Below are 15,337 nucleotides of genomic sequence, written 5' to 3' on the forward strand. Positions count from 1 at the left end.
TAACAACGAGCTATAAAACGCGTTGGCAATGACGTTTGCTTCGAATGGAAAAAGGGTGACAGATGCCAAAACATAACAATCTTACATTGATCTCACTACCTGTGAACTCAAGATCACTGCTTACTTTAAAACCTCGACGTATCCTTTCGCAGCAGCTACGTGGAGAGCCGTTCCTCCGGACTTGGCGTGCCGGGTGTCTTGGATCTGGCCGCTGTTGAGCCACTGCCGGGCGTCCCTCAGCATGATCCGTTCCTCCTCTTTCCGGGCCGCCTCGATATCCACACCTGGGGGGAGACACAGAGGAGGCCGATACTGTCAAACTGGCATCCGAGGATTACCTGCTACTTAGGAAAAGGCTGCCAACTGTAACACTGAACTCAGACAATGGAGTAAAGAGAATGAGGCACAATTACAACCAGATATCTATTATTAGTTGTATTACATCTACAAGAAGGTATGTGAATGTTTGGAATGCATTACATTAGTTTGTGACTACGGATTACAGTAGAAGAAAGCATAAAATATTTTACTACATCATAGCATGTTCAAACATTGCTATAAAAACACTACAATAATGACATCCATACACATTAAATTTTTCTGGCAACTTCTCTAAACGCTAGAGGGTGTTGTCAAGTTCCTTATCCTGCTTTGACAAACTTTCGTGCCAATATTCTGTCAATTTGACGATGGAGTAGCTGCTGAAAACACACAGGCCTCAGCTGGTTAAGTGGGTCAACATGTCTGTCTAAGCTATACGCTGCACGCAGGGCAGCAGTGAAAAAACACGCCTGTATTGTCTTGTTGACGCCTAGTTGGAACACGAGACGCACCGTTGCATGAGTCGTCGTCTTGTCAGCTGAGCATTAACTGCGTTCGACTACATAAACAGTGATTCAAGGAGTGTGTGCTCTGGGGTCGGAGCCAAACGTTCAGCTGATCTTATAGGTTTTGTTCTACTCTCAAGGATACATCATCACTCATTTCCTGACACCCGAGAAAGCTCATGATTGCCTCGAGCTTTTAAACCAATAAAAGAAGACAAGTGATTCTGTGAGTTTGGCTTGAGAAAAGCTGTAAGCAGAAGAAAAGTCTAACTTTACCTGGAGGTTTAGGCCCCTGCTAGTTGGAGAGGAACATTAAGGGATCTAAAAATCGGTCTACGATCCTTAAATATTTTGGCGAAAATCTATCCACTTTGAAACAAACACAACACAGACTTGTTTAAGACTGGACATGTTGCTTATTAAGAGGATACGTGAGCTGAGTATAAGGGAGTGAAACCAAATGGGAAAAAGATGACTCAAAATCTGAGTTAAGTCTTGATTGGATTTCAAGTTTCATTTTTAATATTTTAAACAGATTGAGTTTAAAACAGAGACTGGGGAGTTGTCACACCATGGTCAACTAGTCAGTGAACTTAGCAATACCCGCCAAAAGATTCTCACATTTTAAAGTTACAAAAAAATATTAGAAATTTCAATGCAAGTTGAATAAAAACAAACTAAATCACGTAAATCAATGAAATGATTTTGAGACATTTAGCCAAATGTCAAAACACTAGTGAAACTGTACTGTAAATGTGTTCAACTGATTTTAAACCTGCATACTTTTGGACATAGAAAGAATATTCAGTTCAAGGTATGTATGGCGCAACTTCATCTAATCAAATCAAGACATCACATAGCAGGCAGAATCCAAAGTTGAGCTATTGCGATGTCAATGAGATATAGGAGAAAGTGCAATAAACATGTGCTAGGAAAGAAAACGGACTTAAACTTCATTAGGCCAGTTCAGTTAATGTAGGGAATGGGAACTGGCCAGGTAGGGCAGCGTCCCGTGATCTCTTGGGAAGTAGCCTACACTGTGTCTATAAAAAGCAGGGAGCCTAATGGTCTCTAAGTAGGACTACAGAAAGAGCCGAGTGGAGGAGCTGGCAGCAGTTCAAAGCAGAGTTTTTACAAGAGAACGGCATCTTCTACCTGAGCATTGAGAAGATAAAGACAAAATCCAATAGACCAAAAAAGGATTTGTCTCCCCCACCTTCACCTCACTGATCATATACCTACACCATGTCTAGTAAAGGCGAAATGAAACATCTAAAGAAATCATCCTTAAAGCGAGCAACAAGATCCTCAGTGGTTAACATAGTTCCTGATGTTTTAGAAAAATCAAGAGAACCGGGAACAAAAATAATAATTCATTTTGCACGGAGAGGAAACTGCTGCCAGCCCGTTACAAATGACCCTCCTGTCCCCTCAGCACACAAACTAACAGGGACAGAGCGTGAGTTAGAGCCACTGGTGAGATTGTCATCCTTCGGTTCATTACAAGGACAGGCAGCAGTATTCATGAAGCAGCTGATGGAGGGAGGAGGGAGGAGGGGAGGGTGGCAGGGCCGCCTGGTCACTTGACCTAATCAGGGTCAAGGAGAGGATCTAGAGGTTGTCTCTGCCAAGGGGGAAACCATGGCCGCTCGCTAACAAGTTTAACCCCATGACTGGTATCTCTTTGACAGGAGAAAATCACATTACAAACATACAGAAGTGTTACACAACAGCTAGTTGCATAATGCTGCCTGCTACCTCTAGCACAGAGAACCGAGCTGTGGATTGTGTGCAGCTTCCCCGAGGCCAGGATCATTGCACATTCACTCTTCAGTGGAATTATACTGTACCTCGAAAGCACTTTTAGGCAAGCATTAATGAATATATAAATTAATAATCAACCTTGAATACATAAAAAAGGTCTACGTAATAAAGAGGAATTCAAGCTCTAGCTCTGTGAAGTCCGTGAGCATCTAGTGAGTAAATGCAGAAGCACATTTGGCTTGGTTTCTGATGGATGTTAGCAGAGGTAGCATGCAGATGTTCCAAAGCAAGCATCACATCTATCAGGAATTGGCAAATCAAAGCCGACAGCTGCCGCTGGCCAAAACCCTTGAGATTCAGGTGGGTGCAACTCTCGCCATCGTTACATAATACGTTCAAGGAGCGTAGCATGTAAACAGCATTCTGTGAGTAATTATCACTACATGCCATGTGCTTTCAAACTCTTGGGCTGTAAGGAGTTTGACAGCATACAGACACCTTTTTTTCTTTAAGTTTCTGGAGATACTAAACCACTACTGCAAACAGTGTATGTCAATGCAGTTGAAAGACATATTACATAGAAACTGTGCATCTTCTGACACTGTGGACAAGCTCATCATATACATTTCTATTGGGGTTGCTGTAAGATGTTTGTATAACGAGGTTTAAATGACAAGAAAATTTCTGCTTTTAAAATGTGAGGGTGTAAAGCTTGTTGAAGGAATGGCAAAAAGGTACCATAGACACAACACGTATGCAAGTAGCCTCTCACCATAGGGGAGGGCCTTTCATCATCTCGAGAGAGCCCTGGCCAAAAATAGAAAGACCCGACTTTTCAGTTTTGAATCATCACATGACAGCTCAGAACGCAGCTGGATCACTTGTCTATATTATGTAAGTTTTCCTCAAGCAAGCAAGTGGAAAAACAGCAGGTGACTGACACTCAATGAGAACTCTGATCCTATCTGACAACATACTCATACATGCATGACATACACACACAGGGCCCCTAATCCCTGTATTTTTATTAACACGGTTATCACATCTAGACATGATATGATGAAACCGGATTGCACACTAACACTTAACCTTGAAACACCCTCACAACACTCCCAAATATCAGAACCAACAACAACAAAAACAAAACAAAAAAAGGCCAGCATTGCCTCCACTCTTTCTTCTTGCTTTCACAATAAAAGTCTGCATCTGCTCAGGCTATCTTAGCTGTATTATCAGCGGTTAAATTCACTTGATACACTAATACTCTGCAGTACAGTTTTTATAAAAAGGCATTTGTGAGTGGTGGTCAATGCCACATATTCCAGTATGGACCAGAGGGTGGAGTTTATGATGTCTGTAGTACTGTACCTTGTCGGTTGATCTCGTTTTGCAGGAGCTCTTCCATTGCCTCTTCCTCAGCAATGTCCAGAGGCGTCTCACCCTCACTGTTCACAACTCCTACATTGGCACCCTGACTTATAAGATACCTGCAACAACAACAACAACACAAACATTTTAAGTTTTGAGCCAACAGGACATTTATAGAATAATGCAGTTGATATTTGAATTGATAAAAGTCTGCAGTCAAACATGATAGGGTGAAAAAGAAAAGAGGTAAAGGCGACTGTAGCTTCCTTCAACTGATGAGGAAACAGTTGGACAGGAGCTGTGTAATGTTGCTTTTGGTTCGGTGCCAACTTTGGTTGACGCTGCACCACAGTCTGCATCTCCTGTTTTGCCAGTCACATCTTTTGACACCTCTAGGCAAGATTACATGTATTGAAATAATTACAATAATTACAATATATAATTAACCGTTTTCAAAATTGCTGCGGTCTTGAACTTGTATCAAATACTATGTAGACTAGAGAAGAGAGGGCATGTTTATAGTGCACAAAAGTTACTCAAGTTTCGGCAAACACTATATGTCAAAAGGTAAACGACCATGGTGCACGTTCAAAAAAAGCAAGATTCTAATGGCACGAGTCCAAAAAACTCATGGCACGCAAGTCACACAATGTAATTCAATGGAAGAGGGTCTTTCTCAGGCTGTGCAAACATAGTAAACATGCCACACCTAAGAAATAAAGAAATTGAAGAGTCTGAGTGAGGAGTGGCACAAATCCAGACAGGATTTTACACTCATGTACCGTCCAGCTCGTCTTGCATAACCACGGTAACTGAAATTACAGATGCCGTTGAAGCGTTCGTTGTTATCATTTGCCAACTTTGGTATTAAAGAGCATAGGAGCTGCACCTTGCAGGTTGCGTGCAAACAAGATATTTAAAAGCCAAGCAGAGTTACTTTTAAACTTTTTAGTTTAAAATGAAGATAAAATCATGACCTTAATGTGAGAATGATGCATTATTTAATCATCCCCTTCTGGCTAAGACTACAGTATATTATTAATACTATTTTATTAATTTAAATAATAGATTATCTGATTAAGTTTTTAGGTAATTAAACAAGAATACTAAGCATTTTTTGGATACTTTTATATAACGCATACTGTAATGATACATTTTTAATTGATACCATTTGGCGTAGAATTTCTAATGTGCCTCATCTGTCAGATTAAGGATTTAACTGTAACGTTGTTTGGGCCTACTGCACAGTTTGTGTCAACACAGCCAGTATCCAATGGGGAGGTTTTCCTTGATAGTACTGGGATGCTGGCTGAAGGAGAGGATGAGGATGTGCGTTTTTAGAAGGAAGATAAGTGCAGATCTTTGTTTTCACAGACGATTTAGTCTTAAATGAATGAATATCGCAGCTCTTCGGTCTTCTTTTTTGCATGACCGTGTACTGACTTGTCATGCATGAGGCATCTGCAGCTAACCCGTAAATTCCTCTTTAACCAATATCTAACTAAAGCTCTAAAATAAGCATGTAACAATGTAGTCATGGCTACCTAGTTGGCTTTGTCATGTCCTTCACTCAAAGTGCCCCCCCCCCAGTAGTGATTCAAGACCTTTTTAACCATTCAACATCTTGACTTCAGCTGCTTCCAATTACAGCTGCGGTGAGACTCAGACCCTTCTCATTAGGCCTACACACCACTTGAAACACACTCAGTGCTTATGACTTCCCCCTAAATGGCAGCTGACTGACTAGAGTTACATTTCAAAACTTTTATATCTTCTTGATTGGACTTTCTATTCTGCCTATTTTGGGTCAGCTTTACTAGGTTTGATGGCTTTGTGGTCTGGAGTCCCACTGTGGGATTCTTAACCAACCCTATCATTAGCTGGCTGTGGTGACACTAGGGGCTTAGAGATACCGTCCTGCTTCAGAGTTCCCGTTACTGTGAATGGGGATACTGGGATTAAAATGGGTCTACTGAGAGTTCGCCACCCACATCAGGTTGCTGAGTTTCTCTCTATGACATGATGTCTACATTAGTCACCCATATCGGGCCAGCCACTTGACCTTTTCATTCATTATGTGACAACAAAAAACGTATTGTTTCCTGCAATAGTAGCCCAGGACTGGTGCTGCATTCATAAGACCTGCTGAAAACAGACTGGCAGGGTCTGACAAGTTTCTAACACTTAATCTTTGCATATATATTTTAATAGATCAATTAATATTTCATTTTTACACATTACTGTTCTACAATATCAAATTACAATTTAAATACCAAGCAGAAAATTTTGCTGGCAACAAATCTGAACACAGGTGGCACGAGGATTTTCTTAAGGCTGGTAGTTGTTGTTGTCACTTTTTTGGGGAAAACATCAATAGTGAGGATTAATCTGTAGCTGGGTTTCTGTAATGTAACAAAGAAGTAAAGCAGGTCACAGCACACTCCCAATATGCTGAACAATGAGTACAACGGAGCTCCTTCAACCCCCTTTAGCCTGTTTAAATATCCTCTGATAACATCTCTGTGTTGTGTTCTGTGCCCTGTGAGCGGTCTTCTTTCCTGAAAAGGACTAGGGGCAAGAAAATACTACAGTGCAACTCTAGAGCTCAATTCCAGATACGGCGGGTGACCCTGATCCCTTCATATTGTGGCTTAGACACGCAATATGTGGGCTGATGCTCCTGTTAAAATGTGACATGAACTGTACTTGACATGATGGGTCTTCGCATATTGATTCTAGCATGGGAGTTAAAACAACATCATGCATTTCTAGCGTAAACATGCTGCAATTAGCATGTGCTCAGTTAATGGATTCACATGAAATTCTGAAATGTGATATATGCTCAAATGTACAACCTTAAAACTGTCTTACAGCCAAAAAAATTTTTATTGAGCTAAAAAAATAGGATTGCAACGTGCTGTAGGTCATACTGAGTTGACATCAATCTTGCTAGCAGCAATATAAAGACAGATAAGGGACACAGAAGGGTGAAAGGAGAGTTCAGTCCTCAAGTGGAAACAAGCCATGTTAATCATGATGTCACTTTGTGCTTGACAATCCAAATTTTAAGTGTCTAATACCACTTGAATCATTATAACGTAACCTTATCCTGACCCTACCGCTCAGATATTTTTACACAAACTTGAAACTTGAAATGTTTTGATGAGAGCACTGTTCCTTCTTAGAATAAGCTAGACAGAAAACAGTATGCGAGGACGAGTTTGCATAAATCAAACCTGATTAAACAGATATGCCTGCCTCTAAGAAAAAGAATAACCTGCCTTGTAAAAATGTAAACACGATACTTACTCTGCTATGTCTAGGTATCCGCAGGAGGACGCGGCGTGGAGGGGGATCCAGCCCTCATTGTCAGGTTGGTTGATGCTGGCTCCATGCTCCACCAGGAAAGTCACCATGTCAACATTGTCATCTATGCACGCCTGAGAGAGGAGAGAGAGGAGGGAGAGAGGAGAGAGAGAGGGAACGGGTAAGGCCACTGAAAAAAGGAGCAAGGGGGCACCAGCTGCCCCGTGTGTCAATGTGTTTCTCTGTGTGCGTATTATGTCAGTGGGATGGCCTGTGCTATAGTTACAAACAGCCTGGATGGAAAGAGCATTACACTGCCTCTGATAGATTGCCACGTGCTTTCAGAATTGTTGGGGAATTTTGGCAGCCGGAGCGTTACCAAAATGCCAGCACATAGCAGGAGAGTTTGAAATACCACATAGAGTAGTACTGCTGATGGAGGCATTGAGGTGCTCTGCCTATATGCTGCTACTTTATGCAAAAAAAATGTAGAGACCTCATTTCAAAGATTACCTTTATTTTATTTTTCTAAAAAAAGTCAACTTTGAACATTAGCCAGATATTTTCTTCTAGACTGAGTAGCTGATGAATCACTAAATTAAATCCACATTTGCGGTCGAACAAAAGTCAAACAGCTATATTTGCCAGCACATTTTGGCACCCAGTGTTTGTCCTCTTCAGTTAATCAATCCTAATCATTAGAAACTGTCATTGTCTGGCGCTATACATCAAAAACTAGTCCTTCAGTAGGCGGTCGTTTGGTGTGGGAGCAAACTGGAGTACTCTGAGGAGGATCTGAATACAAATAGACCATCAAAACACATGAGGAGACCTCAGAGTCGAGCTTAAAACTAGGATTACGAGGGCAGGCGCTGCTACCGGTGGCATGTGGCGCATAACAGTTCGCTAGATGATGTTACAGCGGAGGATATCTCAGATTTCCTAAACATAATTTCTGTCTGGATATCATAACACAGCATAAAGTCAGGGGGGGGAAGTAAATACACTGGGGGTCAAACAAGCAGACGACCAACAAAAATATCTATATATACACACATGTATGATGATTGGATCGAGATCAGGGGCGCTGACGACAAAGTGGGGAAAATTAAGACTTGTGTACACAAAGCGCCCACACTGTTCAAAATGTTATTTAACCATTTTTCTAAAAGCCCACAGTGTAGCAGACCTAACCATTTATGATTGATGACACAGTGAAAACAAAAGCGACACCCACAAAAATAGGCTGCTGTAGGTGCCAAGTATCTAATTTAAGATCTTCTGACTCATGAAGTGGGAGATGTTATGATTTCACCTACATTATGGTGGAGAATTTGGTTTCTTAAAGACACAGAAGTGGGCCAGGGTGGGTGTGCTGTGGGTTCGATTAAGTCAGTTTCACTGTACGGTCAAGTGTTCTTTACTTTCTTTTTGTAAGACCTGTATTTTATACCTATTAAAAGGGTAAACAATATTATTATATTTATTCTCTAAGCAATCAAAATGTTGCTCCATCTGTTGAGCAACACTTCTAACCACTAAGTCCCTGTTGTCATATATTTTGGAGTAGTGGCATTAGCATTCATTCAAAAAGTCTGAACTTTACAAATTTCACTATAATGCCATATGTCTAAGTGTGCGATATATAGTCAGCTATTAGTAGGACTTTTAAGATGGATAAATCATATGCTAAATAATGCTAATGGCCGGGGCAAAACAGCTTTACTTGGCCGCATGCCTGAGATGCAGAAAGCATTCAAGAAGGTCAAATTTCTCCCCAGCATCCAAAACAGGAAGATGGATGAAAAGCAGCAGTAGAGAACCTGCAGTGCACTTTTTATTCAGGACACACAGAGGCCTTGGGGTTAAGAAGTTACATCACATTAAAAACACATGAAACAAGGTAACCTGCAGAAACAAAGTCCAAGTGGGAAAAAAACAAAAAACAGCAGGAATTTCATCTCTAATATATCTGCGGCTATCTTACATGCACAGCAGCGGTTATAAAATGAACATCCACTGACTGATAGCCGCTGTTGTAAAAGATCAGAAGAGACAAGTTATCGAAATCCACGACAATTATCACTACACAATATTAAAACCAAACTATTTCTCCCCCCCAAGCCAATTAACCCCCATCCCCGAACACTGTGCCTGGACTGTCTGCCCTCTCTCTCTCCTGGGGTTGCTATGACAACAGAACCGTTGACAAGGGAAACAGATACACACGAAACACAGAGCGGCCTCACGTTCAGGGCACACGACTATCTGGCTGGAATCCTTGTCCAAATTTGGGCCGTTTACAACGCCGTACATGGCCAGGGCTGAAGAGCTCCTGCAAAGGCCTCACTGAGCTTATCTGACAGTGTGTGTGTGTGTGTGTGTGTTTGTATATGATGTGGTTTGGTTGTGTGTGGCTGCTGAGAAAGAGTTTCTCCAGGTGCAGGTGGACTTTTTAATCAGAGCAGATTTGAATCTGTTACAGGGCAGACAGCGAACTGCTAACATCTGCAGCCATTATCACTAGTGAAATATCTCCCTTGTGGATTTGTTAGCTGGAAGCCGAAGTCAAGTGCAGATGAGGCTACCATGTCCACAAAACATGGCCTCAAATGTGCTCCCAAATTCAAGTAAACACTTTGTTAATGTCAACAAAGGCAGAGCTGTGGTTCATGGTATTAAAATAAAGCTTAGAACTACAAGTAACAACATAAAAGCAAAGCAAAGAAACCCTTTACAGTGTCAGCTGTGACTTTTTAAATCAAATATATTTCCAATGCTTCCTGTTTTGTTTAGATGTATAACAAATACAGAACACCACTGGCAACTTCCTCTTATGCAAGCGCAGATATTATGTGCAATGTTGGCCATCACTTATAGCTTTTGTGTCCTGTTCAAGGACAACTTTTAATAAAAGATGTGCAGTGATGGGAGGCAGCACGTAGCATTTAACAAGTCAGCCTTGGCTTGTTGTATCAGGGACCTTCTTTATGTTATGAACTTAATGTCCTTTTCAACCATGACTTCTGAAAAATGACATGGGACTTTAAAAAAACAAAAAAAATCATTGCAGCTTTCTACATCTCATCTGAATCTCCCGTCTAAATCCTCCCCTTCAGTCATTCCCCACACACTTATTATCTCTTCAAAGTCCTCTCCTTCTCTAAGAATGGAAACAAGCCCCTTAAGGCGAACACAGCGCCGGTTGTGACCTCCCTCTCTAATGCGTCACCAGCGTTCCTCCGCTGGCTCCGCCCAGCAGCTATTGGAACCCAAAGGTAATCCCTTAATGGCTGTAATTGTCTGTGGCTGACAGGTGCCAGAGTTGTGGCCTGCATCGAAGACTGTGCAGAGTGTAGTGGCCAGAGGGACAGGAGAAAGAAGAGAGTCAAGAGAAAGCACCGTGGCATCCTCTAGCCTTCTTTTTTTAGCATGGTGCTAGCGTCTAAGAGCCTGTAATACACCTCTGCTGGGGGGGGGGGAGCATACTCCTCAGCTATGACAGAGGAATACATTAAACAAAGTAATCATGTAGCAAGACAGCAGAGACTTTTGCAACCCCACACTGCACTAATTCACCTCCCTGGGTCATAAAAACCTATAAAAACAAAATATTTGACATCTGACAGCAGGCAGAGCGAGTGAGTCAGACAGTGTAGAGGAGGGGAATCTGACTGATTAATTGAAGTTAGATTGAGCAACATCGTGGGCTTAATCCTGTCTCACACGCTACGGTCAGCCCACGAATGACATAAAGGACCTGTGCTGTGCAGTGGAAGCCTTCAGACATGTAGTGAGTGACTCACTCTAAAGCAGAGACATTGCCATTTAAACCTGTTTAGCCAGCGTCTCTGAGGGAAGGAGAAGACTTGAAGCCTTGTCAAGCATAAACGCAATAAGATCGACGGCACTACACAGTAAAACAGAAGAGTAGGACAAAGATGAAACAAGCCAAGTATAAGTTTGGGGTAAAAATACGATTTAACCAAAGCTACACAAACCCTAATTTCCAACTAAGCTAGAATTTGATGTCATACAAATAGACGTAATGGTCTGATTATGGTACATTAAGCAAAGGGACACACCAAAATGCATATGAAATGTTGAGCTTTTTAAAGCAATTTGGGTTGATTCCTTATTTTTATGATTATAATGATAATTTTACAGTGTGGCAGGATTAGTATTTGGTCCAGACTGTGCATTAACCGCTCAATGAGGTTGGAACTGAGGAACTGCTGCGCTGAGAGATACTGACAAGCTAACATACTCATTTGATGTATCCAGGCAGGACTACAGGGTGAGTCCTTGCTGCCATTTCTTATAAAAAGGTCCTCTCTAATGGAAACTCAGGCTTCTGGGAAGTTGACGTAACAGCAAAAAGAAAAAAAAAAAAAGAAAATCAAGTGCTAACCTAATTAATGGACACAGGATGCTCCATTTGACTGGTCGATAGACTTTAATGTACATTGTGTAGCCAGCTTCTGAAAATACTTATCCATTATCCATTAGGGTCTATGGAGTGTGAGCAAAAAGAGCAGTTAAAAAAAAAAAAAAAAATCACTAATCTCTAATAAGAAATTAATTCAAGTTGAAAAGTCTGAGCTGTGGTCAATGGGAGTCAAAAGTCCGATCTGGTGCAATTCTATAATCCACAGAAAGTATGCATCATCAAGGTCCGATGGGCCCCGGGCCAGTAAAAGTTTATGCAAGGCAAGTTGATTGGCCAATCAACTGGCCCTGTTTAAACTTTTCTGCAGGGCAATGCTGCCCAAAGTGACCGGGCTTTCTGCTTTGTTACCTTGGTGGGGAGGGAATGGGAGTATTGCTTCTCCGCCTCTCTCCTCAGCCTATTTGCACAAGGGCGGGGCTGATCTCTACACACAAACACACACGCACGCATACACACAGCGGACAGGATGACACAGACTTAAGGTAATACTTTGCCCGAGTCAACTACAACTGCTTGTTGCCATAAATGAAACAAAATCCGGAAGTAAGGAAGACAGTACGAGCAATTATTAAACGACATCTTTGACTTCCGGCAGTCAACTCCCGTCACATCCGCAGCCGCTATATGTTACAGCTATATGGCCCTCCTCTCTACCAGCAGTACCTGCAGCAGCGAGTCTGACCAGCAGCAGCAGAGGATGGATGGAGGATGAATGATGCCACAGAGCCGTTAACCAGTTTATTGTTATTGAGTTAATTGTCGAGTTGATCCATACTCACTGAAATGTTATAATCATAAATTCTCTTCTCCTCTCTGTATGTATTCCATAGTCTCTGGATTTACACAAAATATGGAGAAACCTTCATTTATACACCATTCATTTACTGATCCAGTGTGTGCCTAATTTTATATTTAGCATATTTGTGTAATATATCAACATTACATATAAAAGGAAAACAAACAAATCTAAAGGGAACTTCACTGTAGTACATATTATATATACAATGAATGAATAAATCACCAAAATTATGGAAAAAGTGAAAATATATGAAGGGACGAGTGGGAAAAATACATTAACATCAGGTGAATTGTGTCACATTTAAGCAGAGACATCATACCACAGGCTGTATGATGCTTATATTGTAGAAATCCACAGTGCAGCAGGATCCAATGCTCTGTAATGCTTTGACAGAGCCCATCGGATCCTGTAGGTTGTGACAGACCACTTAACATCCGGGTCATTTTAATACAACTCACCTAGAACCTCCCAGTTCACATCATGGATTTTCTTGGAAAAAATTCATGGAACCTTGCAAAAATCTCTAACAGAATAGATTTTTGCTAGACTGCTTAATGATGAAATCAATTATGATTCTTTTTATATACTTCTGGTTATGCTGCAACGCATTTTGCAATAATCCTCCCAAACCTGTCTCAGGTGGGATTAGCCCAGACTTGCTTTGTTTTCTAATGCTACTACTTGATGATGTCAGAAATTAGTTCTGAAAAGTTTGAAATTGAGAAACAACATAAGTGTTTTGAGCTAACGAAGTAAGATTAATATTTTGTCCAGACACACGGAATAAGATCTAGTATGCAACAAACCAAGCCAATAAAAACTGTAACTGTAATTTCCCAATAAAAACAGCCTCAATAGGAATCACATAGAAATAGTCAACATGGTGCAAATGTCTACCTATGATATAAAAACCACTGAATGTAATATTACAGCCAGTGAAAAGTATGAAAAAACTAGCCATCTTCAAAAAAATATTTAATTATGAAGGAGTAATATAAGATCTTTAAATTTTTCATATATCTGCAATGAATATTAACACTTTCCCATAAAAAAAGTTTCAAGGAAATTAAAATAATCCTTCTTGGGAAAATATACAGTAAAGATATCTTAAACTCTGAAGCTACAGTCAGTAACTCAATTCTGCATTCAATTATTTACACAGGACCAAGTAACTTCTAGATGATAGAAATATATTAATACTACACACAATCACAATTTGGAGAAAATGAAAGATTCTTTGTTCAGGTAAAAAAAAATATTTTTATTAATTTGATTACTGTAAAACATTAAGCAACAACTATTTACATGAATACATGTTGCAATTATTTTTAGGGTTTCTTGGATATTCAGTACAAATTTTGACCCAATCCAGTGAAAAAGAAGCTATTAGTGAGGTTTAGAATATATATACAAAGATTGGCAAAAATTAAACTTAGCACCGAAGGCCAAACTTCAAAAATTGAAAACTATTTTTCAGAGTATAAAAGTAAGTATAGTAAAGTATTTTTTTCAAGAAAATCCACGACATAAACTGGGAAACGTTCTGAATTCACTTTTTTTCCTCCAACTACTCTTCACATCAGCTCTAAATCACGATACTTTGGTGTTTATGAGCTGGTGTGCTCTGATTGGAGCGCATTAAAATAAAAGATCAGACATACGTCAATGGAAAAATCTAACTGTATTTGTCAAGAATCAACTAGTTTCAAAAGCCACTTTATGCAAGAGGAGGAAAGAGAATCGGTCTCTAGTCAGCCAGAGTTAATGTGGAGCACCCAAAGGAAACATGACACATGCACAAAAAAAACAACAACAAAAAAAAGACAGTGTTGGCGCAGGCAAACACATGCCTTTAAGCCTTGCCTTACTAGATAAATACCAGTTGTATGAGCGGGATATATGCAAACACTTTTTCAGTATTGACTTGCCATTTTGAGACAAGGTTTCAAAAGAACAGAGCTGCAATTGGCCAACGAATTCCTGAGACGGAAAAAGTAAGAGAAGCAGGACAGTGTGCATATCTCACACTTAATATACGCAATTAAGTGCACCTGCATGGGGCTGATTACAGGCAATATTAACAGATTAACTCATTAAACCTTTCCAAACCAGTAGGGACAAATATGGAGAAGATTAAGACATAACAATACAGTGTTCATCATACGGACCTCTCTAATCCTGAAATAATATGGAGGAATTCAAGCCCCTACTCCCTACTAGCGCCGCACAGAAGATGGGCTCAGCCATTCTCGAAGCAGGCCCAAAAATGCACCCATGACGTGCACCTAAAAAAGGAGGCCGGTCTGTTGCCACGACAACAAAGCCAAAAAGAGAACATGGGTTCAGGCCTTGTCAGGCTTTTGTAAGAAACATAAATAAATAGAGAAAAGACTTCATTTTAAAGCACACGGGGGTTGCTCGGATAGCCCCCGAAGGCAGCGCAGAAAGCAAACCACTGTGAGACAACATCAAAAAACTAATGTTGAAAGGAGCATCTTGAGGTGCCATCTTTCTTTTTTTAACCTCTCACAGGCATAACTTAACTGTTATCGGAGCAGTTCTCATGACCTTTTATGGCCAAAAAAATAGATGTCTTATAGTCCCGACTATTTGAGTGCCACTTCTACTAATTATAGTGTTTAATTTATGATATCATTCAAAAAAAAAACAGAGACCCAGTGAGGTGATTCACTTTTCAACTAGCAAGACTTTACCCACAATCTCTAGAACTTTTATGAAATAAACAACATAGATGGAGGCCTACAGGATGTTATGATAAAACCGCACCAGCTATTACAGCTAGAAGACAACTGCAACTAAATT

At 40.5% G+C, this 15,337-nt stretch overlaps 1 protein-coding gene across 8 annotated transcripts in view; it reads right to left on the reverse strand.

Annotated features, from left to right (window-relative positions):
* Positions 1-15,337, reverse strand: part of ppp1r12a (protein phosphatase 1, regulatory subunit 12A) — a 54,180-nt gene that overhangs the window by 22,750 nt on the left and 16,093 nt on the right. For all 8 annotated transcript variants that reach the window (XM_044343211.1, XM_044343205.1, XM_044343206.1 and 5 more), the window contains exons 2-4: positions 7,269-7,399; positions 3,960-4,078; positions 125-284 (exon numbers count right to left, since the gene is read on the reverse strand). In XM_044343211.1, the coding sequence (XP_044199146.1) occupies positions 125-284; positions 3,960-4,078; positions 7,269-7,399 (410 nt within the window). The remainder of the gene's footprint in view (positions 1-124; positions 285-3,959; positions 4,079-7,268; positions 7,400-15,337) is intronic.

The sequence above is a fragment of the Thunnus albacares genome, chromosome 23 (genome assembly GCF_914725855.1).
Source record: "Thunnus albacares chromosome 23, fThuAlb1.1, whole genome shotgun sequence".
In the NCBI taxonomy this organism is placed as follows: domain Eukaryota; kingdom Metazoa; phylum Chordata; class Actinopteri; order Scombriformes; family Scombridae; genus Thunnus; species Thunnus albacares.